Source organism: Oryza sativa, chromosome 4, assembly GCF_034140825.1.
Source record: "Oryza sativa Japonica Group chromosome 4, ASM3414082v1".
Lineage (NCBI taxonomy): Eukaryota > Viridiplantae > Streptophyta > Magnoliopsida > Poales > Poaceae > Oryza > Oryza sativa.
Window position 1 is genome coordinate 3,512,703 of NC_089038.1, and position 15,395 is coordinate 3,528,097.

General features: G+C 43.0%; 1 protein-coding gene across 1 annotated transcript; it reads right to left on the bottom strand.

Moving 5' to 3' along the window:
• Positions 1–2,937: 2,937 nt before the first annotated feature.
• On the bottom strand, positions 2,938–5,770 carry LOC112938816 (uncharacterized). Its single transcript, XM_066309478.1, has 3 exons — positions 5,638–5,770; positions 5,191–5,558; positions 2,938–4,899 (listed from the first exon to the last, which is right to left on the bottom strand). The coding sequence occupies exons 1-3, from the start codon at positions 5,642–5,644 to the stop codon at positions 2,938–2,940; spliced, it is 2,337 nt and encodes a 778-aa protein (XP_066165575.1). The 5' UTR covers positions 5,645–5,770.
• Between the last annotated feature and the right edge of the window lie 9,625 nt (positions 5,771–15,395).

The following is a 15,395-nucleotide window of genomic DNA, read 5'->3' on the forward strand; positions in this document are numbered from 1 at the left end:
ATATATATATATATATACATATATATATAAAATATTTGAAATTGCAAAAATATGGAATAACTTATGATAATTTCTGTGAAAAATGCTACCGCATGGACCACTTGTTACCAATTGACATGTTGGCTGTCACTTGTCATGAAAAAATATAGTCTGACTACCAAAGAAACATGGTGGACTTGGTAACAATGTTATGAGAACCACTTTATCTATTTATATGTCAAGTGTGTTTTTATGGATGTGATAGCAATGTTGAGGATATGTGTGCTAGCCACTGATCATGGGCCTGTACGTACAGTGTACACTCCACGTATTTGGCAATTCTATCCCGGGTGCCGAAAAAATTAGTACTTTGATAAATGTAAGAATCATAATTATTTATGTATTATGTTTACATTATTGTTCCTAATTCTTAAAATCACAACCCACGATGAATTCGGCTAGCTGGGTTCGTGATTCTCAGTCCAAATCATCGACCCAGGGTCATCGACCTGCATGACATGGAGTCATGTCCCTCGACCGATACTTTCGAACTGGGATCATCGTCCCAGCTTTATCAGGATCGTGGTCCATAACGGTCGATTGGCGTCCCGAGGAGGTATACTCCCGTCGTACCACACTTTTCCAAGTGTCGCTCCTCGTCCGTCGACCCTGTTCCTCGACCCAGTCGACCCATATTTTTGGTGACTATGCCTTGACCACAGTTGTCGTGGTCGCGTGCGGTCGAGGTCTCACGTGGACTGCCACGCTTCGTCTGGATCTGTGCCGCCGTCGCCTTGATCCGGTGTCAGAACGAGCCCCCACCATCGCCTTCCAGCTCGTCGTCATCGCTGAGCCTTGCCGAGCCCTGCCTTGCCTCACCTCGATCTACCCATGTGTCACCGCCTGGATTCGCCGCTAAGCCCCACCGAGCCTTGCCTAGATCTGCCGTCGAGCCCTGCCTCAGACCCACGCCGCCAAGCCCGTGTGCTGCCGAGCCTCACACCTCAGATCCGCACGCCCGAGCGCCGCCCCTGGGTGTGTCGTCGCCCCAAGCTTGAGAGCGACAGAGATCGAGAGGGTGTGAGGGAGAAGAGGAGGGAGGAGAGATCTAGAGAGAAAGGAAATGTAGCTAAGGGAGAGGTAGGTGGCTGTTTTTTTATAGGGCCTTTAGTTTATTTTTTATGGCGGCCAGTTAAGAGAACCGCTTGGAAAAATCTATTTTTATAATTATAAAAATAAAAATTGGCTTATAAGCTTATAAGCGGTGCTCTTATCTGGCCACAGGAAAAAAAGTTATTTTTACAAGCGGTCGTCTTAAAAAAACCATTCGTAAAAATATAGTTTTGCAAGCGGTTATTACCTAGGGACCTCCAATTGCATCTTCACAAACTTTCTTATTTTCTTAGGCGAAATAAAAATGGTGACTCCATGAAAATATTTTTTTAAGTAATGTAACTTCTCAACGATCCAAAAATTAATCTCTACTTATACTTTTTTTTTCATTTCGATATAGAATGATGCCTATATTGGCTGACAAATTTCTTCCAAAATTACACATTCTACATAAGCCAAGTCTTTGGCGGCTGTCAGAAATACTATACCTACCTTGCAACCTACTCCATGCGTCTGCTTGTGATCCCCAAGATCTAGACTGCTCACAGTGCACAGATGCCTGTCAACTTTACAAAGATTCCGACATCCCACAAATCTGTCCAATGAGCTGACTCCTTTAACGATGACAAATTAAGGATAATGATGATTTGGCAACAAGTGTGCCACAGATATGCTAATGATATCCACACATTGTCCCTGTTGCGTTTCTTTAGAGTCGAACTAATTAAACGCCGAAAGTTATTCCATATTTTTTTCAATGAAAAATGTATTATATAATTTGTCCTAACATAAAGATTATTTAATTAGCCTAAGGATTGCCAACTAGAAGGCCTAGAAACTCAGTTATTTTAGTCCCCATGTTTCATACTACTAAATAAAGAAAATTGACCTTGGTTTTTCTTTAGTGTCGTGGTGTGTTTGTGCTTATGTTGACTAAGGATCATGCTAAGAAAAGAGTCAAACACATGGCAAATGGGCACTGATATGATATTTTCATAAGTTGATATGTATTAGTACCGAAATGACAAGAAAATATTTAAAAAGTGGATATAGAAAAGGAGAAGAAAATCCATTCTTCAGTTCACAAGAAGATTTGTAATCCTCATTCTACTGTTCATGTCGAACTATCCATCGCATCACGCATGCGACTGATGATACAAGCAGCTGGGTCAGCTTATCCGCTCCAGGTGGGGAATTGCCGGCTAGCCAAGTGAGACCGTGGGGGCAATGGGCCGAAGGCCCATCTAGACCAGCAAGGCAGGGAGGGCTCCGAGGTTCTCTCGTGCAGTGCGTGTCTGCCCCAGCGAGTATGTAGAATATACGAAACCGATACGATGACGGTGTTGTACAAAAATTTGAGATAAAAACACCTAAAACTTTTATAATAGTGGAGATAAAGGAATAGGTTAAATTGCCGGTCCACACGTAAACTGAGTGTAGAGAATAATTGAGAACCCTGCAAATTAGTTAATTACTCCCTCCGTTTTCATATTATAAGATATTTTGACTTTGGTTAAAATCGAACTACTTCAAATTTAACTAAGGTTATAGACAAATATAGTAATATTTATATAACCAAATTAGTTTTATTAAATTAATAACTAAATATATTTTTATAATAAATTTATCTTGGTTTAAAAATATTACTATTTTTTCTATGAACTTGGTAAAATTTGAAGCAATTTGACTTTAACTAAAGTTAAAACATCATATAACCTGAAACGAAGGGAGTAGTAGCTACAAGTCGATCGAGTTACACAAGTACACACAGGAGAAATGAAAAAAAAAAGTTCTAACTAAAGGAGATCAAATGAACACATCAATCAGAGACGCTATGGATATCTGTCAGTAGCGAGACACATGAATGCCTAGTCTATCGTAGCTATCTGCTGGTTTCCTCTTCGTCGTCTTTTTCACACGAAGAATGCGAGCGTGTTCAGCGAGGATCCACACAACGGTAGTGAGCTCACCACCACGAGCAAGCTGCTTGGCATGGGAATTCCTCGTACATCTGATGGACACGTTAATCAAGAGACGCACCCACTCTCTGAAGATGATGTCCCTCACTTCCTTGGGCATTTGATACTCTAATTCAGTCTCAGTCGCCTCACCGGATTTCATCAAATCCGGAAACTGCCGCTTAAGTTTGTCTTCGAGTACTTTGTTGTCTCCAATTTCGATCTTAGAACCAGGTTTCCAATTTAGCAGAAGATTGGCTAGTCTAGCTCCGTCAGATAGAATATAACTCGAGTCGTAAAGAACACTTAGATAGGCACCTGGTGACAGTATCTCAGTTTTGTTCCCTTGATGCCACTTGAATGTTCTCATGGGTGTCTTTCCATTCTTCTTCATCTCCTTATCAAGCAGACTTTTGGCAAGACACTTCTCTCTCGCCATGGAGTTGTTGAAGGAGGAAGAATTTTTTATCTCCTTCCATTGTTCACCCAAAGCATCAAGGAGAGCATCGTACCGGCTACTGAGTGCGAGGCCCGGGAGCATGGTCGGTCGCACCGCGACGAGGAACATCATGTAATCCGACAACGCCTTGATCGCCTTCCCCCACTCCGATTGATCTTGATTTTGACCGGATTCCGTGTGAAAGAGGAAGATGTCCGTGGCGACGTGCAGGACAAGAATGGTCTCTTGTAAATCAGGAGTGAAATCCAGGGCATCGTTTAGTTCCTGATCAATACCAATAGTAGCTTTCGCAGCAGCCTCCGCAGCAACCGTCGCAGAAGGAAACGGATCCTCCACATGTATCCATTTTGGATCCGATAACTGCACAGGCGGTATCCGTTCAGGAAACGCTAACTCCATGTTTTTCCAAACACGGTCAAACAGCTTGTTCCTGAAATCTCTTGAAATATGAATGCCTCTCGAGTTGTGGTATTCGTACTCCATCCATGCTTCTTCCGGTGCATTCTTCTTCCACCAAGAGCTCCAGAAGTTGCTGGTCTTCTCGTCCTCCTCCCGAGTGCACTCCCTCAACAAGTTATACTGCCCAATGGTTCCTAACCACATCCTGTACCTAGTTGGTTTCTTATTATTGGCAAGGAACCGAAATAGATTCAAAGAGAGGATGAATCGACGGAGCATGCGCCATTTCCCTGAGCACAGAAGTGCATGATGAAGCCACGATCGTGGCCTATCATTCAGGTAAGAATAGGTCCATGTGGACACCACTGCTCGGAGGAGCCATTTGATATCCAAGATGACGGCGCCACCTAGCAAGACGTAGGTGATTACAACGTCTGCCGTCGCCTGGCCTTGCTTGCTGTGGAACCAAAACAGCAGGAATGCAGTTGCTCCGAGGAATGGAGAGGCGAAACGGATGGCGTAGCCACCCCAAGTTTGTACCATGACTTTCTTGGTGTAGAGGATGTCGTACATGAGGGAGAGCTCCATGCTGACAACCTTGTACAGTGTCTCATCCCAGGTACCAGAGAGTGCCTCTTGCTCGTCATCACTCCTTTTGTCCAAAAAATCCATGAAGGCATTCTTGGTAATATATAGCATATCATGAGCAATGAGCAGGATCTGCTCATCATCCGGCTTCCTGCCTCCCCGGCTAGTATTTTGGAGGCTGCTGCTGCTGCTTCGTCTTCTCATGTTCTCCTTCTTCTTCTCCTCCTCCTTTCTTGAGCTTCTCATGTTCTCCAGGTTTCCGCGCTGCAGCGCGTAGTATGCCCCCTCGAAATACTTGGCGATAGCCATGAGGCAGACAAAGGAGGAAATCCAGAGCATGGAGTCGCCAGGCATGGCGAACATATTCAGGTACAGGATATAGGCAGGCGACACGGGTCCAAACTGTTATGAACGACGTATAGAAATATGAAGTAAACGAAAAACAATCACAGCGGAGACACACGATTTAACGTGGAAAACCCCTTTAATGCGAAAGGGGAAAAAACCACGAGCACCAGCCAGCAACAATCTCACTATCTCAAGAGTTTTGGGTTACACGCCTATGGCGGCTTACAAGAGAATCAAGTCTCCACGAAACCCTAGCTCCGGCCCAAGCCTCCGGCTTAGGCCTCCGCTCCGCTTCGTCAGAAGCCCGGCCAATATCTTGAAGTGAATTTAGAACAACTCCAACACAAACACCTGAGCAATCACATCTACCTTCTGTCGCAGCGAGAGGACGCTGTCTTCCAAGGCGTAGGCGGCGATGTTGTCCGGCCTGGCAGCATGCAGCAGCATGAACGCCGCCCAGAGCGTCGCCTGCTGTCTCTCCTGGACCGTGCTGCCGATGGTTATTATGCCCAGCGCGGCGGTCGGGGCCCAACGGGCACCCTCGTTTGCCACCCACAGGAGGAATGTCGCCCCACCGGTCGCTTGGCGGCGGCGAACTCCGGCGAACAAGACGAGGACGACATGAGCAATGAAGCTGAGGGCTACCACTCCCCGGATCGAAAAAAGAAAGTCTCTGATGAACATCATGGTACCCATCCATCCAGGCATCGCCCCTGCTAATGCATGTGGTTAGGACGTAATTTATAAACAAACTAGACGTACGTCAAACAATCAACCAAGAGACGTACGTACCGGCCATGCGCTCGTTGAATCTGATGGCGTTACAGTTAATTTGCCACTGATGGACTACGCCTGACTGGATAGTATATATCACTATATATCAAGCTGGTTCGAATCTACAAGGGCTAGAACAACAGCAAACAAGATGTGCACTGGTGCCTTGGGTGTACGTGTTTAACAATGCTTGTAGCAATCCAGGTATACTTATAGGGATCTGGGCATTTCATTAGTATCTCGATCTGTTATTGCACGCTTACATTTCATTAGCCAAAAGTGCTACTTAATATGCTACAGTGCATGCTAGCATTATGATCAAACCATTTTTCATACATCTGCGCTATTCTAAGCAAGGGTGTACTAGCGCCCGGTTTAGTTCCCAAAAATTTTTGTTTTGGGTGTCACATCGGATATACGGACACACATTTAAAGTATTAAACGTTGTCTAGTAACATGAGCATCACCACCATATTAGAGAATATATGGGATCCCAGTTGCTTCTGCCACATTTGTATTAATTTGCTAAAACTCCTCTTTTCCACAACCTCCAAGTGAATATAGTTAGTAGTTAACTACTCTCTCCATCCCATATATAATCACTTTTGGATTTTGACACGGTTTTCGAGATACTACTTTGACTTAAAAGTAATATGTTTTAAATAGAAAGAACTGCATATTAATTATGATAGTTTGTTTAATGATAAATCCAGTAACATCAATTTTACTTAATTGATCTTTTTTTATATTTTTGTTATTAATAGTCAAAGTTACAAATATTTGATTGGGCACTATGCTAAAAATGATTATATTTTAGGACAGAGGGAATAATTTCCTGGAATGATGTTCTCTTCTCAGAATCATAGAGAAGGAATGTTTGTTCTTCATTTCATTTTATCAAACAACATTTCAAATTACAGCATCTTAATTTACACCGGGTTTTAATATTACTGCAGAAATTAAAAACATTTTCTGCGTGCATAATGCCATAATGACGGAAATAGAACTACTTAAGTTTCGGACATACTCCCTCCGATCCATCCAAAAAAACTCAACTTCTAAAGTTTAAATTTTATTTTAAAAAACCAAATTCTAACATCCTACCTACCCTCAGCATATAAAACGAGAAGTTTTATCTCTTAAATTCCCTTTACCTACCTATTACCATTGCTACTTTTTTCAATAATAAGAGATATTTTGCTTATTTTTACTCTTCACTATTTTCTCCTTGGGATGTGCTAGGAATAGACTTTTTTTTGGACGGCGAGAGTATTCTAAGAACATAAACATTTTTTTCTGAACTGAAAAAAAAATTGCTGCAAAAAATATATTCTGCCAGGTGGGCCGACAGATAACTAATATTTCAATCCAGCATTTAAAATCTGATCGACGTCCTAACGAACTAATTTTAGGCTGTTCTTCCCCTCTTTTTCTAACTCATCTGCCTCGTTTTTCGCGCGCACGCTTTTGAAACTTCTAAATGATGAGTTTTTTTTTAAAAGTTTATATACGAAACTTACTTTAAAAAAATCATATTGATCCAGTTTTGAAAAAAAAAGCTAATACTTAACTAATCACACGCTAATAAACTACTTTATTTTCCGTGTTAAGAATATGGGTTGCCAATCCAGGCTGCCGAACACATATTGCCTGTTGATAAATAATTGGTGTTCATCTAATTCGGTAAAGCATCGACCTCCTTAATTAATTATCAACAGCTTCGACTCCACATATTGCAAGAGTGGCGAGGTAGTTAATAATACACCTGCCGGTAGGGATGAAACGGTCGGAAATTGTCAGAAACGGTATATTATTTTATTATTTTTTTGAAAACAAACGAAAACGGTCAGAAAATTTTGATATTTATGAATTTATCTATTTAATGTCAACTTCAATGTCACACTGACATAAATTAAAAAAAATAAATTTTAAAAACGGTAACCATCGGTAAAAATATTATTATTATACTAGTTCTGTGGAAATCATACCGTTTTCACCTCTAAGTGCCGGTATGCCCCGCACACGTTAACTGCCTCGCCGGCTTATACATCCTCGGGTGTGAGTGATTTCCCTGTCTCCACGTTAATAATACAAGGCTCAATTCTCCACGGATGCATGCATCTAGTATGGTTCTACACAGGCCGGTAGACCATAGTAGTTGACTATATATATAGTAGTAGCTGCTAGCTTATGTTGTTTGTTTTTATATCCAGCTCCCGATCTAATTTTTTTCTCCTTTTCTTATTCATTTGATTTCTTGCATATGTGCCATCACATATATTTGAGTGTCAGCTACATGACTCACTCTTAGCTCCTAAGAGCAATGTCAATAGTGTCACCCGCTAATGGCTGTAAAAATGACTACATCAGTCTCTTATAGATATTACTAAAAGCTAATATATATAATAAGTAGATTTACATTGACTATTATTTATTTTTTTAATCTTTAGCTAGCTTCCCCATCTAATTTTTTAATTTTATTGCCGTTGTTTCGTCCAACCATTACTGAATCGTGTCAGCTCGCGTGGACCCACAATCGCATGTCCCAATCAAAGCTAGCCTGGTGTTGCTACACTTGCGTTGGGACGTGTGAGTAGCCGGTGATAATTTAGTCGCAGACTCACGCTCTCTCTCCTGTCTAGCTCATTGACAAATCCGATGTGGCAGTTTTATTGCTGGCTAAACAGGTTTATTATACTTTCTCTAATGCATATAATCGTAGGTTGCCCATGGTACATGTAGGTACTAGGTCTAATTAATATCTAACAACACAAATTCTAATTAATACCTAACAATACCGATACCGATGGATACTAGCATATCTATATGTACCAGGCGTGACACATATGGGTATATCCGATACTCAGCTACCAAGTCTGAAACTGATATATACTGTAATGGTACCTACGATACCAAACATAATTCATATGGGTATTATATTTGAAACACGTGGGTATCATGTTTGATACCTATATATACTATATATGATATCTATCAGTATCAGACATGGTATATATAGGTATCAAGTATAATACTTACCAACCTTGATACAATAATACTATAAGATAATAGGTCTGACTAAGTATCAAGTATGATACAAGATAATATTAGAGACGATAATATGGGTATCTGGTCCAATATCTTCGATGTTACATTATTATCATCTATGCACCGTATGGTCTCTGTGCTCTAGGAAGAGATTTTAAATTAATTAAACTAAAAATAGTAAATAGAACAAACAAGTGTTTCCCTTGTTTTGTGCACCCGACAGAATTTATTTGTAGCAATTGAGCTCATATATAGCTCACTAGCTCAATGGACACAAGCCAAAAGGCCCAGAGTTATAAAATCCATCTATTAATCTAATGAACTAACTAAAAAATTCACACTCACAGTCTAAAATTTTCTCAGATTAATCGAAGAAAGGAAAAAAAAAGGGTTTGAGTAGGTACACAATTCAAAGCATCTGAAATTCGGAGTAAAAAATAAAAACAAGAGTCAACCTGGAAATACACACTGCAGGAAAACCCTTCATTAGTCCCGGTTTGCAACCCCTTTCGTCCCGGGTTGCAATCCGGGACTAACGATGCTAGCGCCAATGTTTTTTTTCTTTTTTTATTGTTTATTTGCTGCTTGCATTTTGATTTTCCCAAATCGAGTTGCTCCCTACGTATCCCTAAATCAAAGTAACAACATCTCAAATCATATATTTACATCACAAATTCTCAAAAAAAAATCACGAATTCTAAAAGAAATACATTACAGATCCAATGAAAGACAAATTCTAAAAAAAAAAGAAAGAATAACATAAAAAAATCTAGCGCTACTGCCTCCCGCCACCCTCCGCCCACCTGCCACCTCCCTCCCATCCGCCCACCTGCCACCTCCCTTCGATCCGCCCGCCGCCACCCTCCCCTACACCAGCCCCTGCCCTCCCATCCGCCCGCCACAACCCTCCCCTCCGCCAGCCGCTGCCCTCCCCTCCCGCCGCTCATGGTGCGCCGCCGCGCACCACCGCTCGCCGCCGCAAACCACCACCTGCCGTCGCCCTCCGCACACCATGGAGAGGGCCAGGAAGGGAAGGAGGGGATCGAGGAGAGGGGAGGGCCGGGGAAGGTTGCCTCGGAGAGGGCCGGGAACGAGAAGAGGAGGAGTGGATCGAGGATAGTTGTGGATCGAGGGGACGAGGAGTGGAGGAGGAGGGGCATGAGTAGATAAGGATGGGATGTGTGCGAGGCATATGTCACTGCACCTTTTTTTTTTCAATTTTTGTCCCAGTTGGTATAAACAACTGGGACTAAAAGTGTGTGGGGCCGGGGGGGCTGACACGGCCTAACCACGTTTTGAACCGGGACTAAAAATAAACAAAAATCGGGACTAAAGATCATAAAGTGTTGTGCCGCTTTTGAATCGGGGCTAAAGATCTTGTTTAGTCCTGATTCTTATTTAAACAGGACTAATGTGATTTTTAGCCAACCCAGCAAAGATAGTTACAATTTAGAAAAATAAAATTGTATTGTGGCAAGAAATTTTTAAAAAATAATAATAAGATAATAAAATAATAAAATAGGTAGAAATTCTGTGGCTTGGATTATAGCTGTCACATGAATCCTTCGTACTTGGACAAAGTGGAATGCAACAACTGCCATCAAATGAGACATCATTCTCAACAGTGTCCTCAAGGACAAGGACACAAGGTAGTACCAGGATACAATCCAAGGTAGCAAGTACTAATGGAGCACCTACGTACCGTTGGACACAAGATCATGACTAATTAATAAACCGTACACTGGGTAGGTGTCACAAGTAATGGAGCACCTACCATTGAACACAAGAGCATGACTAATTAATAAAGGGACAATTTAAACCATGCCACACAAATTTTACAAAATTTGTGATATGCCACCCTGACCCACATGTCATTGACTCATGTGGGTCTTACATGTCATTGAGATACGGGTGGTATATCTCAAATTTTGTAAATATAGGGTGGCATGGTTCCAACAAACCCAATAATAAACCACACTGTACACTGTATAGGTGTCATAAGTAATGGAGCACCCACCGTTGGACACAAGCAGCGGATCGATCAGTGTCACAACCTACGCCAGCTTTCAGGAGATCCCGACTAATAAACCACGGGCCTGTTTGGCACAGCTCCAGCTCCAACTCCACCCCTCCTTGAGCTGGAGCTCAGACAAACAATTTCAGCTCCACCAAAACTAGGAGTGGAGTTGGGTGGAGCTCTCTCAAAAAATGTACTAGAGTTGTGGAGCTGGGTTTAGGCAGCTCCACAACTCCACTCCAGACTCAACTCCTGGAGTTATATTTAGGAGTTGGAGTTGTACCAAATAGGCCCGTGTCATTGGGACAGAAGAAATTCTGGAAGAACTACTCAATGAGGCATAATAACAAATAGGTAAAACTTGCTATAGAACATTCAAAAAACATGTAATTTGCTATGGAACACCGTAAGAACGTGTAGCTGTTGTAGGACATCGCAAAAACTGATAATTAGCTGCTGGACACCCGTGACATTATTTTATTATTTTTGAATGAATAGGAGAGAGAAACAATTATTAAGGACAAGTTCGCCCTTTGCTCAAATCAATCCACCATGGGCCCCACATGTAAGGCCCTCTTTCCAGATGGGACGGTGGGGCGGCGACGAGCGGAGTAGCACCGGATCAAGCAGGTATGGGACAGCGGGCGTAGCGGCGGACCAATAGCACGACGCCACGTCGTTAGCCGCACCGCGCGCGTTCCTCGCACGCACCTTGACAGCGAGCCAACCCACTGTTCCTGCGTGCGCATTTGAAACCGTGTGGGCCCCGCCTTCTCCTATGCGCGACACGTCGTTGCTCCTCGCCCGTGCCATTTCCCTCGCACCGAATGCGAGCATGCCACGCGTCCTAGCGTGGAGACCGCGTCCGCCCACGCCTGCCTATGGGTCCCGCGTGTCGTACGACTCCCGCGCTTGCCTCGTGAATCTGGGGTCGCCATGTCGCCGGCTCTGAAGAAGAGAAGAGAATAAAAGAGAGGAGAAAGAAAGGAGAAGCAAGAAGAAGAGTGTCATGGGCAATTCAGGACTCTCAACGCTCTTTCTCTCTCTATTTTCATCGGAAATAGTAAAATATGTCACGAGTGTACACCAGCTAATTACTATATTTCTACAGTACCCACAAGAAAATAAGCATTCTTTAGATATCTCATAGCTAATTACACATTTTTTGAGTGTCCTATAGCAAATTTTGCCGAAATAGTTGAGGACCAAGTTCCACTTGAGGAGCAGAACCTGCACCAAAGACATAGAAGTACCAAGATCGACGTACAAAGACCTAAAAAATAAAGTCAGTGGTACAAAGCTACTACGTAGCTTTCAAGGATCGACACCACCCCTAGTTCTTAGCTAGGTTGCCCGCCGTAGTTCTCCCATAGCTTCCCTTATTTTGAATCTTCGATCGGGTCAAGATTTCTTTTGAGTGGGTAGGTTTATAACACCCCATTTTTCTCATGCTATTAAAAACTATTTAAATAAAACCTTATTGTGAAAGTTTGGATCTTTGTGTCTGATCAAGGATCTAAGTGCCAAAGATCTCAAAATCTCTCTTTGAGACCCAAAATTTCTTTCCAAACTCAAATCTTGGGATTCAAATTTTGAAATTTGAATTTCCCTTTGTTCTTTCCAAATCTCCCAAATCCTGAAGCCATCAAATGTCTCCAACAAAAACATCAATTTTTCTTTGAATGCCCTTCCTTGGGCTCCTCTTGAGTTTATGAGTTCAAATGTCAAATTTAATTTGAATTCAAATTGAAAGTCATGATCATCAAATTCTGTTCCAAACTCTCCCTTGAAAATTCCCATGTGCTACTGTCCATATGGACCACATCATCCTCCCTCTTTCCTTCTGATCCTGGCCTGCAACCTTTTTATCCTCCTCCTCCGCACGGCCCATCACTCTGTCTCTCCACGGCCCATGTCCTCGCCTCCTCCCGCGTGCTGCTTGCTCACTCACAGCCACCATGCACTTCTTTAGTGTGTTGGCCAATAGACCAGGCCCACCCTGCGCCCGATAGCGGACGCGCGGCCGTCCCCTACCTGCCCACCGCCCGTTCGACGATGCGAGTGTGTGTCGGCCACCGAGCCATGCACGACCACGTCTCCTCCCACGCATGCAAGGCTCCATCCTAGGGGTAGCAATGCAGCCACATTCGGCCCCCAGACCTTAGGGCAACACATTCACATCAGTGGTGCCGGCGCATTAGCAGCCATCTGTCTTGCCATTCTCCCTTCTCCGATGAGCTCCCGTTCCCATTCCTTCCTCCTTCCTCTCCTTCCCGAAAATACCACAACCAACCATCACTGTCCCGAGCCTAATCCCCACCCCCAAATAATCGCCGCTGGCGACCAAACCCCGCCACCACCGAACCACCTCCCCCTCTTGCTGCCTGCCATCCCCCGTACCCTCTTATCCAATCCAAACTGTCCATCTTCATCGTCGACCCTCCCTCATTCCATTATCGTGCTCTGTTTCCCCTCCCACGACGCCGTTCGCTGTAAAACCGCCAGCCGCCATCGGTCGTCGATACAGTCCTAGGTCAACGCGGACCCAGACCACCGATGCGGCGTGGTTAGCCATGCGCTGCCTCACTCACTGTTAACAACGAAATTTTGTATCAGATTCGGAGAAGAAGGAACAAGATCGAAGTGGATTTGATGAAGAATTGAGTTGAGATCAAAGTTGGACCGCGCATTGGCTGGCATCGTTATTGATGGTCGTTACAAACCAAATTCGACGGTCAATATAACTAAAATAAAGGAGAATTAGCTATGCTTGCAATGCATATTTGTTTTAAAATAATATATTTCTATTTGTACTTGGATTCTATCTATCTATAGATAAAGAGATACAAAATGGAGGAGAGCCGGCAGCAAAACACTCGAACAATCAATCAGACGCTGTCAAGAATTAGACTTGTGGGGAAATGGGCCAGAAACTCAGAATTGACATGATCAAATAGGCCCATAACTCACTGATTTGGATTGAGGAGCCAAAGAGGAGATGGCCTGCTGAACAGGGGGCCTGTTGGGCCAGCCCATGTTCAGCCGAACCATAGGCCCCCTTAGCACCGCTGGATGAAGGGTTTTGATCTGACGGTGGGGATTTACTCCCAATGGCAGTTGGAGGGTATTACTAACCTTTCCAACTGCCACAACCGTTATTCTTCAGCTATAAAAGGGCTTCACCTCTACCACTCCTTCACACACTCAAGCAAGCTCAATTATCTCTTCTACACTTTAGTTTAGTATTCTAGTGTTAAGTGGAGTAGAATAGAATAGCTCCCGGAGTCATCGGAGTCTTCGGAGGAATTTTGGTATGGTTGTAATAGCTTTCCTTCTTTCTTTTGTAAGACTTTAACAATTGATGAAATATTCTTATTCATATGCTCTCGATACTTCAGTTCATCTAAGTATTGTTTTTACTTTATATCTGTATCGATACAACTGTATAGTTAGCCTACCAGCAAGGTACAATGGTGTGGGTTTAATGTTCGATTATTCGGTTGCTCTATGTTATCTCGAGGGATGTAGAGTATTATTTAATAATGTAGACGTGGTGTCTAGATTATTAAGTATCATTATCTAGGCATATATGGTACGGGTTAGTCGAGGTGGGCCGCTGATGGTGACAGCTCAGTACGGGTATTCCTCCACGATAGTATATATTCCTAAGAAACTTTCCTAGGGAGGGTACTCCTTCGTATTTAGCCCCGGTTGGACGGCCATGACAGGTTGTCGTAAGGAACTCGACAAGCCGCGGTGGTCTCTCGAAGCACTAGGAGGGCACTATTAGGGGGTATTGGCTATATAGTTGTATACTAGCAGATGTAGACTAAAGTTGGGTGTATATTATAATTATAGGAATCGATTGTTTTTCTATTTCTTCTTCCACTTAGTTTAGGAATGATTAAATGAGATACATGAGTGCTTTGCTTCGTGTCACTCTACCCATATAAATATCTTAACCCCTACTTAGACTTTGATTATGCAAGTGGCATGTATATATATTATTAGCATAGTTCTCTCTTACAATCTTCCCTTGGGATTAAATAAATAAGATACTTTCGAATACTCCTGGGTGAAATGCTACAATGGTATATCCGTGCACTTGCAGGTTCTTTCTGTAAACCATATATATACTAGGTCCATTTCTAGCATCATGGCTAGGAATTTATATTTCTAGTAGTATCATTAAGAAATACCAATAAGCATTTTTGGCGCCGTTGCCGGGGAAGATTAATAAAGAGATTACTATAAGCTAATAATTTATACACACCACCTCTGTATATATCACTGTCCTTTGTAGGCTAACCTTGGTTGTTTTCACTTTTCGTGTGAAAATAGGGTAGTGCACATCTGGTTTCAACTTGCCGGAAAATTTCAAAGACAATCCAGAGTCTTTCTTCTAGAATGTTAAGCCGCGAGTTAGAAAAATCACCTGACCAAGAAACCAACCATCCCCGCGTCACCGAGCTTGTAGAGTATGGCCGAGAAGACACTCCGCGAGTTCACTGCCCCCTCAGCTGACAACGTGCCCGTTGGGCCGCAAGTCAACTTGTGAGATGCATACTTTGATTTGAAGACCAGCCTCATCATGATGGCGCAGGCTAGCCCATTCTGTGGCAAGCTTAACGAGGATGCCAGTGATCATCTGCAAAGGTTCCTGGATATCTGCAGCACGTACACTATGAAAGGAGTCAGCCCAGATGTCGTC

What these genes read in the sequence shown, in the direction of transcription:
- LOC112938816 (XM_066309478.1), bottom strand. An exon ending in ATGTGATTGCTCAGGTGTTT is followed by an intron (nt 4,900 to 5,190) that starts GTGTTGGAGTTG and finishes CGTTCATAACAG; the next exon opens with TTTGGACCCGTGTCGCCTGC.